Source organism: Erpetoichthys calabaricus, chromosome 6, assembly GCF_900747795.2.
Source record: "Erpetoichthys calabaricus chromosome 6, fErpCal1.3, whole genome shotgun sequence".
Classification (NCBI taxonomy): domain Eukaryota; kingdom Metazoa; phylum Chordata; class Cladistia; order Polypteriformes; family Polypteridae; genus Erpetoichthys; species Erpetoichthys calabaricus.
This window is the reverse complement of record NC_041399.2, coordinates 189,151,107-189,176,765: the sequence shown is the minus strand read 5'-3', so window position 1 is coordinate 189,176,765 and position 25,659 is coordinate 189,151,107. Positions and strand designations below refer to the sequence as shown.

At 36.1% G+C, this 25,659-nt stretch overlaps 1 protein-coding gene across 1 annotated transcript in view; it reads right to left on the bottom strand.

Moving 5' to 3' along the window:
* mindy4 (MINDY lysine 48 deubiquitinase 4) overlaps positions 1 to 25,659 on the bottom strand; it is a 68,366-nt gene that overhangs the window by 22,477 nt on the left and 20,230 nt on the right. Inside the window, exons 6-12 of the mRNA XM_028804184.2 lie at positions 16,385 to 16,443; positions 10,976 to 11,082; positions 9,266 to 9,382; positions 8,361 to 8,449; positions 4,302 to 4,403; positions 3,966 to 4,029; positions 1,262 to 1,327 (exon numbers count right to left, since the gene is read on the bottom strand). Of these exons, the coding sequence (XP_028660017.2) occupies positions 1,262 to 1,327; positions 3,966 to 4,029; positions 4,302 to 4,403; positions 8,361 to 8,449; positions 9,266 to 9,382; positions 10,976 to 11,082; positions 16,385 to 16,443 (604 nt within the window). The remainder of the gene's footprint in view (positions 1 to 1,261; positions 1,328 to 3,965; positions 4,030 to 4,301; positions 4,404 to 8,360; positions 8,450 to 9,265; positions 9,383 to 10,975; positions 11,083 to 16,384; positions 16,444 to 25,659) is intronic.

Here is a 25,659-nt window from a genome sequence, read left to right as displayed (position 1 = left end):
TTGTAAAGATATTCGTTGAAATGTAATTTTGCCTGTATTACTGTCTATTCACTTACGTATTATGTATTTATTTATAGCATAACATAGTTCTTTACTTGTCTTACACTTGTCTTGTGTTTATGCAGTTTATGTAGTCCTAAGGAATGTTATTTTGTACCGTAGTATGCTTCAGTACCCTGTATGGATGGTATGACAATAAAGCCACTTGTCTTCACTCGACTTGATCTTTGGTTTTTTCATGTCAGTTTTATTCCATAACATTTTTCTTCATAAAATTGGATGAACGTCTTTGCTGTTTAAGTCCAAGAAATGTAAGTGGCTTTCTCAGAACCACAGAGTAAGCCAACTGCATGGTTTGAAAGTGTGATCATCTGGTTTTAACATGAAACTATTAGACTGCAATGCCTGCCATCAATAAACTCACATTTGAAGAAGATAAGTGCAGTGTGCTCACCGTAGCCTTTACTTAGCTGCAGACTCTAAAGATAACTTTCAGTGCCATTTAATGCATTAACACTGGGACCATTATTATAAATGTTTAGTTGATTAATACATAAATTTTATATACAGTATGCGTGGTGAGACCAAATCACATAGGTCATATTTAGAGAATTTAATTTTTAATTGCACAATATGCACATTGTAAGATATCTAATGGTCTTTTACAGACATGCAGTTTCTCTTCATTTGAATTGTTTGTAAAAAAAAAAAAATCAAATAAAGGCTAGCGTAAAGTTTCTCCTTTTGATAGTTATTTAAGATTAATAGGCAATGTAATTCAATTGTTATGAAGGTAAAAAAATGACATATCTATGGCCAAGTAGATCAACTGCATTTGTTTAAAAAAATCTTTTGTTTCTTTGAAAAAGGCCCTAAAATGCCTGCCTTACACATACTATATTTATTCAAACATATAATCAGTTAACCAATATGAAATGTTTTAAAAAAACAATGTGATTGCAGGACATTGAAATTAAAATTGAATTAAATAAAGCAATGTTAATATTGTTGAATAACTGGCTTTGTTATTGATATTTCAATTAAACAATAAACAGATTTTCTCATTACAATTTTAACTAAGCTGCGTTTAAATTAATATAACAAAATTGTTTATTTCATTTTCGTCAAACAAAAGTAAATCTTTATTTTTGTACTCATTTTGTATATAGATTTCCCGAGAGAAATAATGTTTGATGCAATGATAATCTATATGCATTTTCCCCAAATTCCCTATTATAAAGAAAAGTAAATATTGTCTTACCTGCTGAATATTTTGTTCAAGGAACAAAGTTAAATCCTCTACTGTATTGACTGTATTCAATATCACCTGCAAATGTAGAAATATAAAGATCTGATATAATAAATGAAGAGGCTTCTTTAATTATCTATTCAAAGAATGTATGCCATTATGAAGATCATACTGATATAAAAAAAGAGCATTTCTTACTATAGACCGTAGTTATTTTTTCACATTTGCATTTAATTTTAGCCACAATAATGTGGGGCACAGTGGATAAGAACCACATAAATGTTAAAAATACACCACAAAAGTTTGTGGACACCTGACCATCTCACCTATATGAGCTTGTTGGACAGCCGATTCCAAAATCACGTGCATTAACATAGAGTTGGACCCAACTGTGTGGCTATAATAAACTCCACTCTTATAGGTGGGCTTTCCAGAAGATTTTGGAGTGTGTCTGTGGGAATTTGGGCCCATTCAGCCAAAGCAGCATGTGCAAGGTCAAGTACTGATGTTGGACAAGAAGGCCAGGCTTGTAATCAGCATTCCAATTCATTCAAAGGTGTCCAATAAAGTGAGGTCAGGATTATGTGCACGTCACTTGAGTTCCTCCACACCAGACTTGTCAATCTATGTCTTTATGGACCTGAGTTTATGCACAGAGGCACAGTGATACTAAAACTGAAATGGGCCTTCCCCAAACTGTTTTCCACAAGTTGGAAGCACACAATTGTCTAAAATGTCTTTGTATACAAAGTACCCTTCACTGGTACCAAGAGGCATATCCCAAACCCTGAAATACGCCCCAGACAATTCCTCCTCCATCAAACATAACAGTAGGCACTCTTCAGTATGGAAGGTAGCATTCTCCTGGCACCTGCAAAACTAAGGTTCATTTATCATACTGCCAGGCAGTGAAACATGATTCATCACTCCACAGAAACCTTTTCGATTGCTGCAGAGTCCAATGCCAATGTGCTTTATACCACTCTAGCCAATGTTGGCTGTTACGCATAGTCATCATAGAGTTGTGTGCAGCTGCTCAGCCATGGAAATCATTTCATGAAGTTCCCGCCGCACAGTTCTTGGATTGATATTGCTTCCAGAGACAGTTTGGAACTCTGCTGTAAATAATGCAACAGAGGATAGGTACTGTATATACTCGTGTATAAGTTGGGTCTTGAAACCCGAAAAATCGATCATAAAAATCAGACCCCGACTTACACCCATTCATGAATACGACACTTAAATTTTTTTTACATCTTCTTGCTTCCTCCAACCTTGCACCAGTTTCTCAGATACATTAAATTTTGTTGCAGCAGTGCAGTTACCAATTTTTTCACTACTTCAACAACATTTAATTTAATACCAACTTCATATTTTCTTTTGATCGAACGCTCCATCATAGATAAGGGATGCTCTTACGATAAAGGTGTACGAGGGTGTGAGATACAAAAAACACAAATCAGTGCAAACGTCGGTTCGGAATTGTTTGGGTATTACCGCGTGGTAATGTAGGCACAATACATCGAGAAAAAAAAGGCAGTGTGGTCAGCGGTTACTCCCTCAGGTGGGAGTTAGCATATCATAATCTTTTGGACCAATAGCATTAGTTTTCCGCATTCGACTTATATGACCGACATTATAAAATACTGGAAATTATATGGTAAAATCAAGCCCCAACTTATCCACGGGAGAACTTAAACACGGGTATATACGGTAATAGTTGCTATGTGCTATACGCTTCAGCACTCAGTGGGTTGTGTGGTCTACCTCTTCGCTTTATAATAAGAGCACTTACAGCTACTTTCATGTACTGACTAGTGATAAAAATGGCAACCTATAACAGTGCCACTTTTAAAGTCACTGAGCTTGTCATGATGACCCATTCTACTGCCAATGATTATCAATGGAAATTGCATGGCTATGTGCTTGATTTTATGTGCCGTTTAACAGTGGATGTGGCTGAAACACCTGAATTGAGTCATTTGTAGGGGTGTCTTACAGTTTTGGCCATTTTGTGTATGTTATATCATAAAATGTCAGTTTTGCATTTTACTCATCAAGAACATATACCTCTTTGACCACTTCTGGGTCCGAGCATGGGATTGTTTCAGGGTTCAGCATGGTCTGTGAAACCCCAAGTGTTATCCATGATGAGTATCATATGACAATCCCAATTGTCCCTGCAGTCTAAAGCCCTTATCCTTAACATCCTTAATATAAAGATCAGGCAACCCTACAGTCACCTTACAACTCGAAATAGGAGTGCACAAGGTAATATACTTTGCTCCTCCCAACCATCATTTTTCTAATTCATTCTGGAATTCTTCCTTTTTATGAAAACACCGACGACTTTCCCGGGACACTTTAATTCCATCCAGGAGTGTGCCCAAATAATTGTAAAGGCAGCTCTGACCATACATAGTTTTACAATGTTATGTCTAGTTGTTTGTCATGTGATTTATATTAGAATACTTAAATTTTTGACATACCTGAAATTTGCATGAATGTTTCTGAAATCAAAATGCTACAAAATGTGTTATAGTAGATTTTTTTTTCTGGTAGATTTCAATCAACAGAGGTCAGAATTAATGACTCAGAATATAAAAAATATATATACAGTATGTTAACTTCATAATTGCTTGCATAATGCTTATGTACTGTGTTTATCAATATATATTTGACTGAAGTTTGTACTATTAAAAGAAACATTTCTTACCGTTTCTAGAATTCCATCAGTTTTATACCTTCCAGCTGGAATAAAATGCTTTCTGCCTGAAGAACTGAAACAAAGACATTTTTCACAAGCACATGTCATATAAATAGTTTTTACAGAGGAATTTTACATATTGGAAAGAAGTTTTCTGTTAAGAATTCCTTAAATTTATATTTCATTTAAAATTGTTTAACAAAGCCAGTTCATTGTTGAATTATATTCTAAGCATGCAGAAGAGCAGTGGTAAAGCAATGGTTATATTTATAATACCATGAGAATAATACAGAAGAGAAAAAATATTGAATAGTAATAATAAGCAGCATTTTAATAGCAACTTACAGAGCAACAACAGCTTTCTTTTTCTCACCAGCACGCCACAAAATTTCTGCTATGGCCAAAGCAAGGCATTTGCTTAGTTGAGTCCTTGATGGTTTTAACTTACTAAAAAATATAAACAAACACATTAACATCACTTACATTAAAGCAGTACCAAAGTTTCATTTTATGGAAACTTAAAATAGTATTATAGTAGCTTAGTCTCATTATTTATCATATGTTTCCACAGTACATCATTTTATTACTTTTACAAAGTAAATTAAGCATATTTTTACCCACATCAAAATATAATTTGTATTGTTAATAGTTATTAAAAAACAATTTAATAATAATAATGTTCAAATGATTTCAAAAATAAATGGGTTTGAAGAAACAGTGAACCGTAAATATAATCAATAACTTGTGCATCACTTTGAATTAAGCTTTAATTGGTTAATTTTTTGCTATATTTTTTTCCATATAGATTAAGCCTGCATTTACACACATGAGTATTCAGGTGTACCGAAAATGTGAGAAAACACAATTTCCAATATTTTTGATTAGAGCAGCAGAGAGAGCCATATATTTAAGTTTTATTGCTAAGTTACTATTAATTAAGTATATTGGGTAGATATTGTACATAATAAACTCAATGACACAAAAGAAACCTGTCCATATTCTTTTGTGACAACACTCTTGTTCTAACAATGATGATGATGATATGGTCCTTGCCTCTACATCTGCCTATACTGTATGTTCATTATTAAACGAGTACGAGTAGTTATGTTTATGTGTTTTAACCTCCATGTATTTAAAAATCAAGGGATTGTTCAGGGAATAGGTTTTTTGGGCTAACATTTGGTACATAAAGGAACATACTTTTTAGAGAAAGCGTACCATGTGCAAAATACAGTCTTTGTCACTGGGTTTGTAGGCCATCTCTGAAACTATCCATCCATCCATTATCCAACCCGCTATATCCTATCTACAGGGTCACGGGGGTCTGCTGGAGCCAATCCCAGCCAACACAGGGCACAAGGCAGGAAACAAACCCTGGGCAGTGCGCCAGCCCACCGCAGAGCACGCACACACACACACATACACCAAGCACACACTAGGGACAATTTAGAATCGCCAGTTCACCTAACCTGCATGTCTTTGGACTCTGGGAGGAAACCGGAGCACCCGGAGGAAACCGACGCAGACACAGGGAGAACATGCAAACTCCATGCAGGGAGGACCCGGGAAGCGAACCCGGGTCTCCTAACTGCGAGGCAGCAGCGCTACCCACCATCTCTGAAACCAAGAAACATAAAAAGGGCAAAATGATCCAAGAATACAGTTAGGATGAACAGTAGATGCAACAAACATATTCAGGTAATCAAAAGTAAAACAAAGCCCCTTTGCCCTTCTAGGTCTTCCTATATTATACATCAAAGCAAGAACCCAGTCTATACTGTACATACCGCAATGAGGTGGCTGGTCAATTTCCCAGTACTTTTTGTACTGTTTAATGATGAACCTTTCTTCTCGTTTCCCCTCATCAGCTTTTTCTTTTTGCTGGTTATTGGAACAATCACTGGAAGTGGCTTTGACTTCTAGGATAACTCCTAATTATTTGTAAGGTTAGGAAAGCCCTCTGAAGGTCCACTTATGGAACACTGAAAGCCATCCCTCACTTCTGTTTTTTCTGTAACAACCTGAGGTGAATTGAGTTTGGCATCCATGGTGGTGGAGGATTTTAAATAAAAATAGTGCGTCTCTGGCTTCTGGGTGTGGGTGTCTGTTGCTGCAAAAACTCTGTGACCCCAAAGTGTTTAATGAGCAAAATGGCCCAACTGTGTATTCATGTGTAAATGCGGTCAGCTCGGCCAGTTTGATCAGTGATGTTTGATGAAAGCACCTGCGCCTACAAATGTATAAAGGAGTCTCAGAAGGATGACGAGGAGACAAGAGAGTAGGAAACAGAGAGAAAATGATTGATTGCTGGAATTTGCCAACTGGCTCCGAGTGCTTTAAAGAGTGGAGTGGGTGGTCAACATGTAGTGGTGGATGGAGGATTGGTTTTATTGCTTTTAATTTTATACTGAACTCTTTTGGGCTCTGTTTTCATGAAGAGTATATATTTATGAACTATGGAAACACTGGCTTTATTAGATTACCTATGTATTGTTATCTGGTAAAACTGCACTGCACCATAATCATTTGTTCGACACGGCCTTGTTTTATGTTCAAATAAAATTGCATGACACCCTAGTCCATCCTGGTCAAGACTATCGATGTGCTATTGTCAAGAAAATGTCAAGGCTATGGGCTTAGCTTGCAATCTTGATCTCAAAAGTGCATCTTTCTATAAAATACATAAACACCTGGGCGATTTAGAATATCCTGTAAGCAATACCAAATGCTTCTTACAGTATGAAGAAGCCCATAACAATACTAGGAAAATTATTCTTCTTGGACCCTTAATTAATAAATGCAACAACACAATTAATACCAATATTACAGATAAATGTTGACACTGGTTATTTCTCATACATTTAACTATTATTCATTCAATGTGAATTTCCCATTGGGATTAATAAAGTATCTATCTATCTATCTATCTATCTATCTATCTATCTATCTATCTATCTATCTATCTATCTATCTATCTATCTATCTATCTATCTATCTATCTATCTATCTATCTACTTTTCATGCCCACTTCCTCTAATACAGAATGCACAATGCTGGAACCTATTCCAGCAGCATTATACAACACACAAATGAACATAAAAAGGAAACAAAAAATACACAGAGATGATGCCACATATTTAGTTACACAAACAACATTTATAGAGACTTTCCATGTATTTTAATTAATTCTTCTTGTCATCTAAAACTCCTGTTTTTAAAATGGTGCATATTTCAAATGCTACTTCAGTTCTAAATGAAGAAATGGATATAATAAGACTTTACAATGAAAAGAACAATAATTTAAAAAGGTACAATATCTTTCAATGTAATTTTTTTGGCTTGGATTTATTTTGGAGTCTATTACAAATACAAATTTAACACTGAAATTAGGTCGACCAGCATTTTGCTTGCATGGAATACTCACCACATCACTAATATGTATTTTATAGATGTCCATTGTGAGTGACCAATTCTAAGAATATTTTTGACTCATAGTACAACACTTCACAGAGAAAGAAATATTTTGCAAAGATGGTAAAGAGGCAGATTAAGGGAGTTTGGGCAGGACTACAGAAATACAGGGTTTCTATTAAATTTGAACAATCTAATAAATATGACATACTTGCACTCATTATTCTAGATACAGTGCCGGATTTGAACTATATTGAATTAGCTGTGGCTTTGCATGATATCATTTGATATTTACCCACAATTTATTAGACAAGTCAATAATTAAGACTAATGGCGATAACACTGACAGTAATGATTATTTTTAGAGCTCAGTGGTAGTGCAGTGGTGAGCTACAGGATTTCATACCACTTAGCTCTAGTAATCTGGGAACAGTCCCAGCCCCAGCACTGTTTTTATGGAGTTAACATATTCCATTGTGGGTTTTCTCCAGCTTTCTTCAACATGAAGCACATTAATGCTTGGTTAATTGGTTACTGCATGATAGTCTAGTATAAGTGAGTGCGAGTTTGTATGAAAGTTACAAGCAATCAGGGTCAGTTCCTGCCTTGCATCTTATGCCTCTAAGACTTTAGACTTATCATGGACAGATCATGTTCAAGTGTGCTACTAGGATTCCTACTGATTTATTTGTTTCAGGAATTATTTATACATACCTTTGACTTTAATACCACTCCATAGTACTAAGGTGTTGTACTGTGTTAGCCATTATGGATGTAGTGAGAAGTTAAGCAAAATGACACCTTTTATTGGCTAACTAAAAAAATTACAATAAGGAAGCTTCCAAGGCAACTCAGGCCCCTTCTTCAGGCAAGATGCAATCACTTCTCACTACATCCCTGTCCACAGATATTGAACTTAACAGGTAGGGAAAAAAAGCTACTAAAAATTCTCTAAAAGTATCATTTTTTTGAGAATGTACACAAATCACTTACTGAGTTCTGCTGTCACTGCTTCCATCTTCAAACAATAGTTTTTGTAATACACAGGCTTGAACAGATGCAAGAATCCCGCAAGAACCACCCTAGAAATTTAAAATTTTGAAATTTCAAAAAATGTTTTTGCAGTGAATTTATTTATTTATTTTTTAAATTGCAGCAATATTACTATTATCACCAATGTATTTAAATGGACTAGATGTTAAGCTTTGGTGTTGTATGTTCACTTTTGTAAAATAAATAAAAAGTTAATTCCTGTGTGTCTTCAGCCTTTGACTAATTTGCTCATATAACAGAATCCAGTTCTTCTGATGTCTTAATGTTCACCCAGGTTTGTGCTACAGTGTTTACTTTGACTTCTGCCTGTCTACTCTTTAAAGTTTTTGTCTCAAATTTGAAATAAATTGAGCAATTATGACAATTTGTTTTTATCTGAACCTATCATTAGTAAATAAACAAACATTTGATTCATGCAACGTCAAAAATAAGCAAAGTTTCACAAAATATGCAAGGAGAGAATATTTTTCTACACAAAAGTACTTAATAATAGCACACCTCTAATAAAGCATTAAAACAGCTTTATCACATTCTTATGCATTTGGCTATGAATCAATAGATGCAAAGTTTGAAATTACTTTCTTTTTTAAGATTATTTGAAATATTTTCCAATAATTCATGTGCACAAATTATCCAATTTGAGAGGTGTGGAAAGCATCAACTATAGTTACATATTTATTGTAATTTGACTATAATTGAATGTATCATGTACTGTAGATGTATCTTAACTCACTGAAGTAGACAAGATTACTGCTTTTAGAAAAACTAAGACTACTATGTACATTTAAATAACACTTTTTAGACTTTTTGGTTCATTGAAGAAAAAAAAAACTGGCTTTACTTGCCTTTTTCTGCACAATACCATATCTTAAATCTGGTAATTCACTAAATACAAAACTTTGAATCTTCCATTCTTCGTTAAAGCAGGCATTGCTGGAGCCAAATAAGAGTTTTTTAAGTTCCTATAAAAAAGATAAAAATGTTGGAAACATAGCAATTTACAAGTAGTGCCTTGGAGGAAATATTCATGATCAAGTATCATTAGAAATTGCAAAGAACGTGACAGACACCATCAGATAAGTTTCTTTTTTGATTTCCTTATTAAACTACTGTAAGTGTTCAATTTTTAGATGATTTACTCAAGTGTAAGCAATGTGTATTAGTGGAGGAAGCAGCTAAACGTTTAAACTACATGGCTGCAACAGGAATTCACTGTTGTGACCCAATCAAATTAAATATGGAAACAATGGTAAAGTTCAATTATAGATTAAAAGTCAAATTTTTATCTTAAAAAAACAGAGTCAAGCTAAGTTTTCCACAAACTAACAAGTTTAAATGTTACAGTATATTTATGACCATATTTCTCTATTGGTTTTAAATCTTTTCATTTCTATCTATTGATCAAAGAGAAAAACATTTAGCAATAAATTTTCCCATGCACAGTTAAATACATTTTCCGAATTGCTTTAGTAGAATCAGCAACGAATATCACCGCGCTTGGTTTTACTGTAAATGCACCTCATAATTTGCCTGTACAATTTTGACATGCAGTGCAAGTTATGAACTGCTAAGAATTATAGCACCTCTAAAATTATAAAAATGTTTGTCTGTCTTTACATTTAGGTCAGCTTTTTGGCATTGATGAGAGAAGATGAAGAATACAATTACTACAATTATAATTGTTACAAACAGGTTTAGCAAAATAGACCATACCATTATTATGTACATCTCTCATTGATCATTAAATATTTAATGTGAATTTGATTTGTTACAGAATTTATCATTGAGGTTTAAGTGTTATGAAATGTGCAAAAACCTTGAGATGTTTTATCACACTTCCACCTTAATAAAAGAATATGTGTCTGTCTGTGTCTGTCATTCCAAAAGATGGTGTATCACAAACATTTTTAGCAATAAAATAAATTACATTTGTCATTCCAATAGATGGCACAGAACAAACAATAATACTGCTTTTACGAATCTCATACCAAATGGTATACAACAGAGACATGCATTACATGGTGCACTGTGAACGTTAAGGCTGAGGTCTGCAATGATTACTTAGATTTCAACCCACCTTAGACAGGTAGCACAGCTAGTTAAAAAAAGACACAATTAGCACAAAATCTATCTGAAAAGCCAAAATAGTGAAATGATTTATCAAAGATACAAAAATATGCTATGATCATCTGACATAATAGCACACCACTGCTGAAGAACACAAAATCTTATTTTCATTCTTATTTCATTGCTGTCCAGGAAAGGACGAAATCTAGAGGTCTATGTTTGACTAGTAAAACTTACTGATCGATGTGCTGGAGAGTGGAATGTGTTGCATGTTGCTCAAACATCCAAGTAAGATTTTCACTGTACTCAATAAATGTAAAAATACATTGACTTTGAATTTATGAAGCAGCAGCAGATAAATCTTAATGCAATGAGCAAATGGACTAACAAGTAGCAAATATGGTCTAATATATAAAAGTGTAAGGCATTTCCACTATCACATAAACACTGGCAATTGACAAAATATAATAATCTGAAACAATTCTTACAATGGCAAGGTTTAAATCAATAGGAGATGCATCTACATTAATCTTCTTCACACTGGAAAAAACGTGGGTTTTGCCTCCTTCAAACCTCTCATCCTCCTCAATGTCATCTTAAGAAATAAATAGTAAAATTAAAATTAAATGGACTGGCAATAAAAGTATACAATTCAAAATTGTAAATAATAGCACAATTATATATTTTAAAATGTTTATATCAATATGTTTGTCATTTATCTTTACATTATATATTGTATATAAGTTAAATTTAAAGGGTAGGAATGAATTTATTTTCTAATGCATTTTAGCATTGTTTTGCAGTAAAATACATTTATTAATGTAAAATTCATTTAGGACTAATTAAAATACAACAATTAAACTGGAAATTTGTATCTTGCGCAAAACTTTGTGACAAGTGCATTCTAATAAGATAACCACATCGTAGATTTTCATATTTAGCAGGCAAGACCTACAATAAGCAGTATGTCAGGTTTTTCAGTATTGTCTGAATAATAACTGGAGGCACAGAATGATTAGCATACTTGTTCTTTCTTATACTATTTTAATTGTTTACACTCTAACACCAAGTATAGCAATATACTACAAAACAATACAGTACATTTGTTTGCAGTGGCATTTCTGCATTTATGCCTAGTGCTCCACAAAATGTTGGGCAATATTCGTAACATGCTTTCTTCAGTAATTAATTTCATTATTAAAATGATAATAACAACTTTTAGCTTTGGCTTCTTAAGCAACTTTTCCAATTTTGTATTACAGTAAATGCTTAAATTACAGTAATTACTAATCTATAAAAACATAATTTCCTGTATTATGTGAATTTGTCTTTGTGTCAGGAGCTGTAAGCCTGTTTCTGGCTGAGGGGCTGGAACAATTGGCCCTGTAGTGTTCTTTATACAGTTGGGTGTGGGTGAACTTTCCAGTTTAGTGATCGATCTTGTGGGTTATCAACTGTATTAAAATGGAGACTGCCTGTTTTTATTTATTTATTTATTTTATTTAATTGGAGGTTTGCATGTCCAGTTTGATCTTTCCCTAACTGAGGTGATGCAGCTTAAGCCAAGACATACAAAATGTCAAATACCATTTGCTCCCTAAAAGGCAGCCACAGGAATTTGACAGAAAAAAAGAAGATCAATAGTGGGAATGCATTGCTGAGGAGGATGATGCTAAATCTGAAAAAGCCACCCTACATTTGCTCAGGTTTCAAAGATGTACACTGTCCTGGTACAGAATAAACAGCTCTGTACATAAAAATCCTTTTTTATTATTATTTTTCTGGTCTCACTTTAACCAGTGTGGTGTGTGGCCGGCTAAATATTCCAGCCCTCACCCCCAGGCCGCCAGATGGAGCTCTCCCAACAGCGTGGACGTTCCCCGAATTCCAGCAGGGCCTCATGGACTTTGTAGTTTATATGCACAGCCCTGCTGAATACCTTGGGGACCACCAGGAGTCGCTGTGGGGAGACTGCCGGACTCTTACTTGCCCTATAACCCGGAGGTGCGTCATGATCATGTGACAAGAGGAAACGACGTGCTTCCGGGTTGAAGAAAGGAGTTTTTATCTGACCCGGAAGTGTTCATGATCACATGGACAGAAGGGAGAAACACTTCCGGGTCAAGGGGTATAAAGGACTCATGGGTACGCCCAGACATTGAGCTGAGCTGGGTGGAAGGAGGGCAACGCGTCTGGGAGTGTGGAGGATTATTGTTATTGTTATTATTATTGTTATTATTGAGTATTGTGGAGAGGAGGGTGCTTGGTGCACTGTATTGTCCTAATAAATATAATTATTGGACTTTTATCTGGTGTCTGACGTCTGATCCAAGGGTTCAAGGGTTCACAGAGACCTCTAAACTCTCACACCAGCAAACACCTGATGACACGGTAATTAGCCATTAGTTCCAGCCATGCAGTGTTTGTAGTTTGTGCATTCTTTCTGTTGTTCTGGCTTGTCCTTTTTTCACCTTATAGCAACTTCATTCTAAACATGAGGTATTGCCTTTCCAATTTAGGCAGTTCACAGCCAATACATATTTTCATGAGCAGCGAGGGGTTGAGAAGCTCGCACTTTTCTTTGTGTTTACATCTGTATGGCTATATTTTGTCAGATGATGATGTCAGAGAGAATATCACATTAATCCAAGGCCAGTTGACACAGAACAGGCGCCAGCAATCCATTGTTTGATTGTTGTTGCTTTTTTTCGGTGACGTGAGAAGTTACCAAAAGAGGGCCTGGTATTATTTGTGAGATAAGTTAAAATTCATGATGAATAAATCTGCACACATACAGGAAAATTCTGCTATAGCCCTTTCAGAATTTTCATTCCAAAAATGCCACTGCTTATTTGCAAAACAAGACTGTACTGCCAAGACATGATTTTTGCAGAGGAATATATTATAAGAGGAGCATGCTAGATTAACCATTAAGCAAAATAAGCATGTGCTTAGGGCATCATGGGAAGGGGGGCACCAATGAAATATTCCATTGCTGGATTTACCATGGACCATATGGCGCAAAACTGCAAATAGGTGCAGCTCAACCATCCATCCATCCATTTTCCAACCCGCTGAATCCGAACACAGGGTCACGGGGGTCTGCTGGAGCCAATCCCAGCCAACACAGGGCACAAGGCAGGAACCAATCCCGGGCAGGGTGCCAACCCACCGCAGGACACCCACACACCAAGCACACATTAGGGCCAATGTAGAATCGCCAATCCACCTAACCAGCATGTCTTTGGACTGTGGGAGGAAACTGGAACACCCGGAGGAAACCCATGCAGACAGGGGGAGAACATGCAAACTCCACGCAGGGAGGACCCGGGAAGTGAACCCAGGTCCCCAGGTCTCCCAACTGCGAGGCAGCAGCGCTACCCACTGTGCCACCGTGCTGCCCTGCAGCTCAACCAGGTTCCACAAAAAAGAGCTCCCACATTAAATGAAAAAATTACATACATATATATGATAATACAAATAATAATAAAATAGTAATAATAGAGGTTAATGATATTTATTAATCTTGGGAATAGAACAACATTAGAATCTGGTAACTCCCACACAGTCCACGGAGGCTCACGTGATCGTTCTTGCCTTGGTCATGTCAGCTGTCCCTTTCAGTCGTCCACTAAGAGTGAGTGCAGCTCATATATATGGGGGCACCAAAATCACCAAAAACATGACACCAAAATCTTAGTGCTTAAGTGCTAAAGGTCTTAATCCAGCCCTGAAGAGAAGCCAAAGAAATACCTTATGCATGTCCTTTTGAATTTTTTCCTATAGATAAGTTCAAATTTTGCTTTGCCATGCAGCATTCGAGTTTAGGCCATAAGATCATTTTTATATACTACCCGTAGTAAATAGAGCTAATCAGTGCCTACATGAACAGCAATGCTACCTAATTGTCAATTGACTTCAGATTAAGTTTTGGATTGGAGTGTGGATATTTCTGATGGGGATTTTGGTTTACTCTCCCACAGACAAAAATAAAAATTTTTAGGTTAACTGATATCTCTTAATTACTCTGGTTGCGTTTGGTTAGGTTTTTGACGGTAAGTTTCTTGTTATGACTTAAACTCATATCCAAGATAACTTCCTCATTTTTACCGGCTGCTGCCCTCTCAGGTCCCAGCTATCTGCAACCCTGAGAAGGACAGACTGAACGTGATTACAAATGGGGAAATAAGTTGTTATAACACTACACTTTAAAATTTTCATTTCTTGTATTTATCCTTTTCTCACTTTACATATTCTCCTTTTGCTTAATTCATGAAAACATGTTTCCTGAGCCATTTAAAATTATAATGTATTTCCACAATATGTATATACAGGTACTATGAATCATGTTTCTCATATTTTAATCTAATTCTAAAAAAAAGAAAAAAGAATAATCTTGGCATCACACAAAGCTTTTTCATACATAGAATTGTCATCCAGCTGTTAAATTAACTTTGTGGAGCCAAGTTCCACCTCAATTCTGGTGTTTTAAGTCTGATGCCTGATAACAAAAAGCCTAATGCAGCAATTGCTCAAGCACTGTATATATATATAATAAAGAATAGATCTAGTTATTTACATTAAGACTCCATGGACTCTTTACCTAATGAACTGTTACTCCCAAAGTATAGAATTTATGTGTCGAATGGCAGGCCACCAAAAACAAAGAGCATGCATGATAATCTTTTGAGATAGAAAAGTGATCTTTGCGAAAAATCAAAATAAAATAAAAAATTAAAACACATCAGATATATCTTCCATGGCTAGAAGAAAAATAACTGAACATAAACTCACTGAGAAAATTATTAGGAACACTATACGAATGCTGAATCGGGCTCTCTATGGCAAAGATTCCACAGGACGTTGGATTCCTTTGAGATTCTGGTCCATGTTTACATGATTTCATTACACAATTTCTGTAGATTTGTCTCTAGAGACTGCTGTATGTGAAACTTCCAGCAGTTACAGAATACTCAAACTAGCCCATCTGTTATAAACAATCACGCCACAAGTCGTAATCAATGAGATCAGAATTTTTTATGTGAATTTTAACTGAGGCTCCTGACTTATATTTGCAAGACTTTACGCTTCTACATGATTGGTTGATTAATTGCTTAATTGCATGGATAAGCAGGTGTAAATGTGTTCCTAATAATTTGCTCAGTGTGTGTTTGTGTTCCCAGGTTTTGTCCAGTTTGGCCTTTTCTGACTGCCTACTCAACAAAATTTTGGCTAAGCAGGTGTATAGGTGTTCCTGAAATTTTGCTTAGTGAGTATATATCACAAATCAAAACAAAAAATAAATAAATGTAGAGATAGACATTAGACAAAAATGTGCATTTACACGCACAAAAAAATTAGAAATAAGTGGATGACTATTAGACATCTGCATTGGTCATGAACCAAAACAATACAAACTTTAATAATATCCTGTAAAATAAAAATCAAAAACAAATCAGTTACAAGTAAAGATTTGTCAGGTATATTCTGAGTAGTGGTGCTAATATTAAAAATAAGATAACTACAAATGAAAATAAACATAAAAATAAGCTAAAATTTATGGAGCCAGAATGTAGCTGAAGTATGGATGTACAGGAGTACTGTCACAGCCGAGCCTCAGGCACTCAGTGTTTACAAAATAAGCATTTCCAGGAACAAGTGTAATTAATACAATTTTGAATGTACATAATGCACGTTTTGTATTGTTTTAGTCCATGATATGTTCTAATAAAGTAATTATAGAGTGGAATTGCCTATTGATGCATATGAAAGTATATTAGGCTCTTATATAAATATAAGCAACAATACAAAAATGCTAAACAAGTACATTATGAACAGAATATGTTGGCTTTCAATTTTATGTTTGAATATAATGTGAAGGGAGCAAACTACTGTACCTATTTCCATAGCCTTCAGTTGGATGTGATCTGGTTCAAAGTTTTCTGAAGAATCTTTCCTGAAAGAAACAGAAAAAACTTTCAAGTTCAGGTGTACTAAAGTATTCTGTAAAAAATATATAAAAAAAGAACAAGACTGCAGGATCAAACTGACCCTGAATATGGAGTGACTCTTTTGTTCCACCATAATTAAAAGCAATAAAAGAACACAAAAAAATTATCTTAAAATTTAAGAAACAATTTATAGTTATAGTGTTTAGCAAAACAATACTTTTAAGGTAGCATGAACAATTCAAAATCAATAATACAAAATAAATTTGCTGCTGTGAAATCGTCTACTTATGTAGTGAAAAAAGTATCTTTATACTGGATCTATAACACAATCATTCTAAACACTTTACCTAAAGTTTAGCATCATTTACAACATGTACTGAGCCATCTAGTCACACCATTTATATTCAAAAATATAATCAGTTGGTTATGTTATCCTATACGTCTCTATTTTCTGGTATTTTTTTAAACATTCATAGCATTCACATATGCAAATGAATTTTAAGATGCTTCCAGAATAAAGGATAATTTTACTTAGTTTTATTATCTACAAATTAAATGTATTTAAGTTATTGGAGTTACATTTTATAATAAAGTCAAAATGCTACACAATCCCCTTCTGGTAATATAACAATTCTTACTATTTTGTTTTCTTGTGATTGTTTTTTATTAATAAAAAGAATAAATATAACAACACAGCACTACTCTTGAAACAATAACATTTATTCTATTAACGAATTACTGTTTTATGAGTGAACCTGCTATATCCCAACACTTACAAGCATATTTATTTACAGAAGATTCAATATTTGCCTATACAGGAATTCTATGCACTTTAAATTAATATATTTGTCAACACTGACATCGGAAACTGGTACTTAACTTTACAAATACGTGTAATTATAGTAACCTGCATGGTTGTTGAAGATCTTATTTTAAAACTTATATGAGAATTATTTGACGACTTTGACTTCAGGAAACTGCTGTTCCATCTACCACTTCCTGATGTAAAGCAGTTTACAATAGAGGTCAAGGTAAAAACAACACTATAAATAATACTGATGAGCTTTTTGACTGCTACTAAATTCAGGAAACCAGATGCTTTTGCTTTGTTCTCATCTAGATTTGGGCTGCTTTCAATAAAACAATGTAGATCATTACCCAGTAGAGTGAATCTTCCAGAATGCATTCAAAAAGAAAGAAATCAAGGAGTGATTGCAAGTTTTATTAATCCTTGTTAAATTACATCAGTATGATAAGGTAAGTATAACAATATGAAAAACACCCAGAAAATTGTAAACTCTGCACATGAGCTTTCGATCTTGAGAAACAAATTTATTATGGTACATTTTAAAAGGTGCAGAAAAATATGGCATTTACAGAGTAAACCATCAAAAAGATAACCAGAAAGTATTGCAGAAGTGATAAGCTTACCAAAAAATACTGTGTCTTAAAGCTTTTGAATTGAGCAAGTCATGCTCAGGACCTATTACAAATGGAAAAAATAAACTATAAGAACTGATTACTGGCTCTTTGACACCATTCAGATCACGGTGAGGCAATATTAATTAGCACTCATTCTGCATTTCTGAATAAACCACTAGGCAGGATTCATTAGCTATGAATGTCCATCTGCCCAGTTCCTTATGCTCCTTATTCAATTAGGCTGTACCATTAAAAAACAGCAGGAACTAAATCTGAACAACATGTAGCTTTACTCTTACACAGGAAAATCAATGCTTACAATTGTATGGGTGGAAGTTGTGAATATTTGATGATCTCTTTGTTTTTTGGGATACATTTTTCTGTTGTCGTTGTTCTTGAATTCTGTATTATGCAGTATGTGTGGCATCTTGATGATCCATAGTATTAGCCAACTGCTCAAAAGCCCTACATTCACCTGTTGTCCTTGTTTGTCATTGAAGCACATCCTGTGTATGGCTTAACAACTGATGTCACCACTAGAGTTCTTTGTTGCACCATCACAGTGTGTATAGCACTGTATTTGGCAAGCAATAATGATCATTTCAGTGTAAGAACAGGAGCACAGGTCAGTTTGCTCAGGCCTTTGTCTATCTATGTCACACATGCTTCTGTTTCCCATACTTGATGCTCAGCAGATGGCGCTGCTGTTATTTTTCTTCTTGCTAGAAGCCACCTCAGCCACGCACTTGACGGTCAGCAGATGTCAATGCTGTTCTTTTCCTTTATGTCATGTAAGCCAGTTCGCAGTGAGAAAGACACCGATCCTGATAGGTTTGTAGATTGTTCGCCGCCAACCAACTTTTTTGCTTCACTAACACATATCATAAGCTTTTAATTAAGGCCAAGATCATGGTCCTGTCCCCTGAGGTTCGCTAGTAATTGTGTGACAAATGGCCAGAACCCATATATTATCTATACTAATAAAAGGCAAAGCCCTCACTGACTCACTGACTGACTGACTGACTGACTGACTGACTGACTCATCACTAATTCTCCAACTTCCCGTGTAGGTGGAAGGCTGAAATTTGGCAGGCTCATTCCTTACAGCTTACTTACAAAAGTTAGGCAGGTTTCATTTCGAAATTCAAAGCGTAACGGTCATAACTGGAACCTTTTTTTGTCCATATACTGTAATGGACTGCAGCTCGCTGGCCGTGAGAGGCGGAGTTGCGTATCGCATCATCACGCCTCCCACGTAATCACGTGAACTGAATGTGAACGCAGTACGTACAAAACAAGGAAGAGCCCCAAAGAGCGCTGAAGAAAACATTCATTACACAATTGAGAAGGCAGCGAAACAATAAGAAGCGACCGAGTGACGCATACAAGCATATTCATAAATGCAGCTACTGCAGAAACATAGCACGGTGTAAACCGCAAGCTTAAATTAAGTTTATAGAAACGCTCCCGCTGCCGTTTGCAATACCATATTCGCGACATACAAGTTTAATGAGAAGACACGAGGTATAAGCGAGACTTTGGATCACTTTGTAACGGAGTAAAAATTGCTGTAGCGAGAAACTTTTAAGTGCCGGGTCTTAGCTAACATTAAATAAAGCCGTGGACATTGCAACATCACACAAGAGAGCGGCTCACGTGAACATATGAAGCGACTGACGCATACAGAAATATTCATGAGTGCAGGTACTTCGGAAACAAAGCACCGTGTAAACCTAAAGTTTAAATTAACTTCATAGACCTACAAAAGGTTGCCATTGATCTGAGGCAAGATTGCTTTTCTCCTGTACAACTATACGTTGCATTCTCAAAAGTAAGCTTGCACGGCTTTGTCATATTACAGCCGGAGTGCTGAACTGACAACGTGGTATACAAAGAGAACTATAACAATCGTAATAAACGAACAAAAAAACAGCGGAGAACCCGTGGATTAAATAAAAAGGCTGCTTCCTTGGCGAAGCAAGGAAAAAGGAAGACCTTATATGGCGTTCGTTTATTAAACAGCGGACAAGCTGTTTAAAGGCTGCTTCACAAACAAAACAACAGAGCGCCTTATATAAGCAGGCAGTCAGCTAAAGAAGGGAATCAGTAAATAACTATAATTGTAATAAACGAACAAAAAATAGCGGAGAATCCACGGACTACATAAAGGAAACGGGTACCTGAACAGAAAAGTGAGTCTCAAATAGCTACACAATAACTATAACAATCGTAATAAACGAACAATAAAAGAATACAGATCTGCTAAGCAAGGAGAAAGGACGGACTTATATGGCGTTCGTTTATAAAACAGCGGACAGGCTGTGTAAAGGCAGCTTCACAAAAAAACAGATCCTTAACAAATTGCTATTGGTATATTTTCCCTCAATTTAAAAAGGTTTTCTTGTCTTCTTAATAAAAATTTAAAAGCAGTACTTCGTGTGAAAAACTATTTGCCCCCTTCCTGATTTCTTATTCTTTTGCATGTTTGTCACACAAAATGTTTCTGATCATCAAACACATTTAACCATTAGTCAAATATAACACAAGTAAACACAAAATGCAGTTTTCAAATGATGGTGTTTATTATTTAGGGAGAAAAAAAATCCAAACCTACATGGCCCTGTGTGAAAAAGTAATTGCCCCCTTGTTAAAAAATAACCTAACTGTGGTGTATCACACCCGAGTTCAATTTCCGTAGCCACCCCCAGGCCTGATTACTGCCACACCTGTTTCAATCAAGAAATCACTTAAATAGGAGCTGCCTGACACAGAGAAGTAGACCAAAAGCATCTCAAAAGCTAGACATCATGCCAAGATCCAAAGAAATTCAGGAACAAATGAGAACAGAAGTAATTGAGATCTATCAGTCTGGTAAAGGTTATAAAGCCATTTCTAAAGCTTTGGGACTCCAGCGAACCACAGTGAGAGCCATTATCCACAAATGGCAAAAACATGGAACAGTGGTGAACCTTCCCAGGAGTGGCCTGCCGACCAAAATTACCCCAAGAGCGCAGAGACGACTCATCCGAGAGGTCACAAAAGACCCCAGGACAACGTCTAAAGAACTGCAGGCCTCACTTGCCTCAATTAAGGTCAGTGTTCACGACTCCACCATAAGAAAGAGACTGGGCAAAAACGGCCTGCATGGCAGATTTCCAAGACGCAAACCACTGTTAAGCAAAAAGAACATTAGGGCTCGTCTCAATTTTGCTAAGAAACATCTCAATGATTGCCAAGACTTTTGGGAAAATACCTTGTGGACTGATGAGTCAAAAGTTGAACTTTTTGGAAGGCAAATGTCCCGTTACATCTGGCGTAAAAGGAACACAGCATTTCAGAAAAAGAACATCATACCAACAGTAAAATATGGTGGTGGTAGTGTGATGGTCTGGGGTTGTTTTGCTGCTTCAGGACCTGGAAGGCTTGCTGTGATAGATGGAACCATGAATTCTACTGTCTACCAAAAAATCCTGAAGGAGAACGTCCGGCCATCTGTTCGTCAACTCAAGCTGAAGCGATCTTGGGTGCTGCAACAGGACAATGACCCAAAACACACCAGCAAATCCACCTCTGAATGGCTGAAGAAAAACAAAATGAAGACTTTGGAGTGGCCTAGTCAAAGTCCTGACCTGAATCCAATTGAGATGCTATGGCATGACCTTAAAAAGGCGGTTCATGCTAGAAAACCCTCAAATAAAGCTGAATTACAACAATTTTGCAAAGATGAGTGGGCCAAAATTCCTCCAGAGCGCTGTAAAAGACTCATTGCAAGTTATCGCAAACGCTTGATTGCAGTTATTGCTGCTAAGGGTGGCCCAACCAGTTATTAGGTTCAGGGGGCAATTACTTTTTCACACAGGGCCATGTAGGTTTGGATTTTTTTTTCTCCCTAAATAATAAAAACCACCATTTACAAACTGCATTTTGTGTTTACTTGTGTTATATTTGACTAATGGTTAAATGTGTTTGATGATCAGAAACATTTTGTGTGACAAACATGCAAAAGAATAAGAAATCAGGAAGGGGGCAAATAGTTTTTCACACCACTGTATATATATATATATATATATATATATATATATATATATATATATATATATATATATATATATATATATATATATATATATATATATATATATACACAGTAATCCCTCGCTACTTCGCGGTTCACTTTTCGCGGATTCACAACTTCTCGGATTTTATATGTAAGTATATCTAAATATATAACGCGGATTTTTCGCTGCTTCGCGGGTTTCTGCGGACAATGGGTCTTTTTACTTCTGGTATTTGCTTCCTCAGTTGGTTTGCCCAGTTGATTTCATACAAGAGATGCTATTGGCGGATGGCTGAGAAGCTACCCAATCAGAGCACGCAGTTAAGTTCCTGTGTGCTGCTGATTGGCTCAGCGACGGAGTGCTGCATTAACCAGGAAGTCTCATCTCACTCATTCAGCATTAACGTGCTCTTGCTACTGCATTAAGGGGATTATCACCTTCATCGTCATCATTTTTACTGCGCAGCATATTCATCACTATCATCACGTCATATATAACTACGTGTACTTCGATATGCAGTAAGTGTAAACTTATCTACCGATTTCATATTGCTTAGCAGTTGTCCCTGTTATTAACAGAGTAAAGGGTGGGTTGTAAACAATACAGGGAGGATTTAAAAACGTCCAAATACACATTAAATAATTAAATAAATATGTTGTCCCTACTTCGCGGAAATTCAGTTATCGCGGTCGGCCTTGGAACCTATCTCCCGCGATAAGTGAGGGATTACTGTATAGACATACGTATATATGTAGATATGCATATATATATATATACTGTATATGTGAATGTATGTATGTATATATGTATGTCTTGTCGCAGATAAGGCTTTTGTCCGCCTCTTGAACCCTCAGGTACCACTCCAAATACCAAATAAAAGTGTAATTATTATTTATTAAATAATAATACTGTGCACCAAGCACTCTACACTCCTCACTACACATACAAATCACTAATCAATAAACACCACAATAATCACAATTCCTCCTCGCCCAGACAATTCGCCACCCTACCTCCCAGCTCAGCTCAGTGCACTGGGCTTCCCAGAGTCCTTTTATACACCCTGACCCGGAGGTGTTCCTGTCCAACAGTCCACAGTTCCTTATTCCTTCCGGGTCAGGGTAAAACAGTCCTTTTCTTCAACCCGGAAGCACGTCGTTCCTTCCTGTCACGTGACCATGACGTACTCCCGGGTTATAGGGCATATACGAGCCTACGAGCCCCCCTACAGTGACGCCTGGTGGCTCCCAAGGTATCCAGCAGGGCTGCGTATAAAAACTACATAGTCCATGAGGCCCTGCTGGAACTCGGCTCGGTTCCCGCTGTTGGGAGAGCTCCTCCTGGCGGCCTGGGGGTGAGAGCCAGAATCGAAAGCCGGCAATCCACCACAGTCTATATATATACATATATATATATATACAGTGGAACCTCTAGATACGAGTTTAATTCGTTCCAGCACTGAGCTTGTATAGCGAATTTCTCGTATCTAGAACAAACTTTCCCATTGAAAATAATGGAAATCCAGTTAATCCGTTCCGCAACCCAAATATATTAACATAAAAATCAATTTTCCTAACAAATAACACTGATAAATTATATATACTGTAGTCTACCTTTAATAAATAACACTGGTAAATAATATAACTGATTATTAAAAGAATCAAAACAGGTGTCCAAAGTGCAGTAGAGCATTCAATAAATCTTTAAATAAATAATCCTTAAAACAGTTGTGAAGTGGAGGTTTAAAATACACAAGAATAACAATCCTTTCACACGAGGTTAAAACGTCAAAAGGATGCAGTCTTTAAAAAACAGATGACAATCCCCGGTGCTTTTTCTCTGTTAGCGTCTCACCTGCGGGCTCTGCAACAGGTGAGACACTCTTAATGCAGCTGACCTTCTCTACACTGTCCTGCTTCAGCTGTTTGGCTCGCCTGTTCAGCTCACTGTTCAGCTACACGCGAGCCTGCACTCGCTTGCTCTCCCGCACCGACTGCCTGCCTGCCTGCCTGCCGCAACCTCCGTTCTCTCTCCTCTCTTTTCTTTTACTTCTTCTCCCCCTTAACCGGCTCGCACTTCTCTATATATGCGGGGAGGACATGGCAGCTGCAGCCCATCAGCCACAGGAACAATCATGGATGTGGGCAGTTTCCCACCTGTGCACTTAAGTGAGAAACGCAGACACCGCAGATCGCGGCTCGCAACTGCTACCACGCCCCCCTCGCTAAGCCGCGAGCTATACCCACAGCCTGGCTCGTGGCTCGTTACGCGAGCCAATGCTCGCATTTAGATCTGAATTTTTCGCTCATACTTTCCTCGTATTTTGAATTTCTCGTATACAGAGGTGATCGTATCTCGAGGTTCCACTGTATGTATGTATATATATATATATATATATATATATATATATATATATATATATATATATATGTATATATATATATGTATATATATATATATGTAGATGTATATATATATATATATATATGTATATATATATATATATATGTATATATATATATATATATGTATATATATATATGTATATATATATATGTATATGTATATATATGTATATATATATATATATGTATATATATGTAGTATATATATATATATATTATATATGTATATATATGTATATATATATATATATATATATATATGTATATGTGTATGTATATGTATGTATGTATATGTGTATATGTATATATATATATATATATATATATATATATATATATATATATATATATATATATATATATATATATATATATATATATATATATATATATATATGTAGATGTATATATATGTAGATATGTATATTTATATGTGTGTGTGTATGTATGTGTGTGTGTGTATATGTGTATGTATGTATGTGTATATATATGTGTGTGTATGTATGTGTGTATATGTATGTGTATATATATATGTTGATATGCGTATATGTAGATATGTATATATATGTGTTTATGTATATGTATATATATGTTTACATAACCTCTTTAACACACTACTTCTCCGCTGCGAAGCGCGGGTATTTTGCTAGTATATATATATATTATATATATATATATATATACACACACACACACATGCATCTTATATATAAATGTCTATGTGTGGAAGTGTGTGTGTCTGTCTGTCCAGCCCGGAAATGTGAGGCTACAGCATAAAGCTCAAAGAGCCGGCAAGGCAGTCCCAAGTTGACGAGTCAGAAGAAGAAATAAGTATGAGCCTACAATATGAAGCCGAAAGAAAGCGACTCCATTGCAAAAGCGAAACCGCTGAGGAAAGACAAACAACAGAGAAACTCGCTTAGCCGGAGATAGACAAGGGGGGTGAGCATGTCCACTAAATGAACCGCCGACTCTGCATTTCAATTTTTTTCTGATGATTTCAATGGTTTCTAGGAGCCCAGGCTTTTTACAGCATGGGCTTACACAGCTAGTATATATCTTATATATAATTCACCAGCCTACTCACTCAGTCACTCAGTCACTCAGTCACTCACTCACTCACTCACTCACTCACTCACTCACTCACTCACTCACTCACTCACTCACTCACTCACTCACTCACTCACTCACTCACTCACTGTCTGTCTGTCTGAAGCCAAATGCGCAGTCGCCTTCTGTGCAGCTGCCCGAAAAACCTTACGAGACCGACATTGCGGCAGGCGGCGGATTTACGGCCGCGAAATTTCAAAGAGAAAGGCGACTTCGACCGACATCC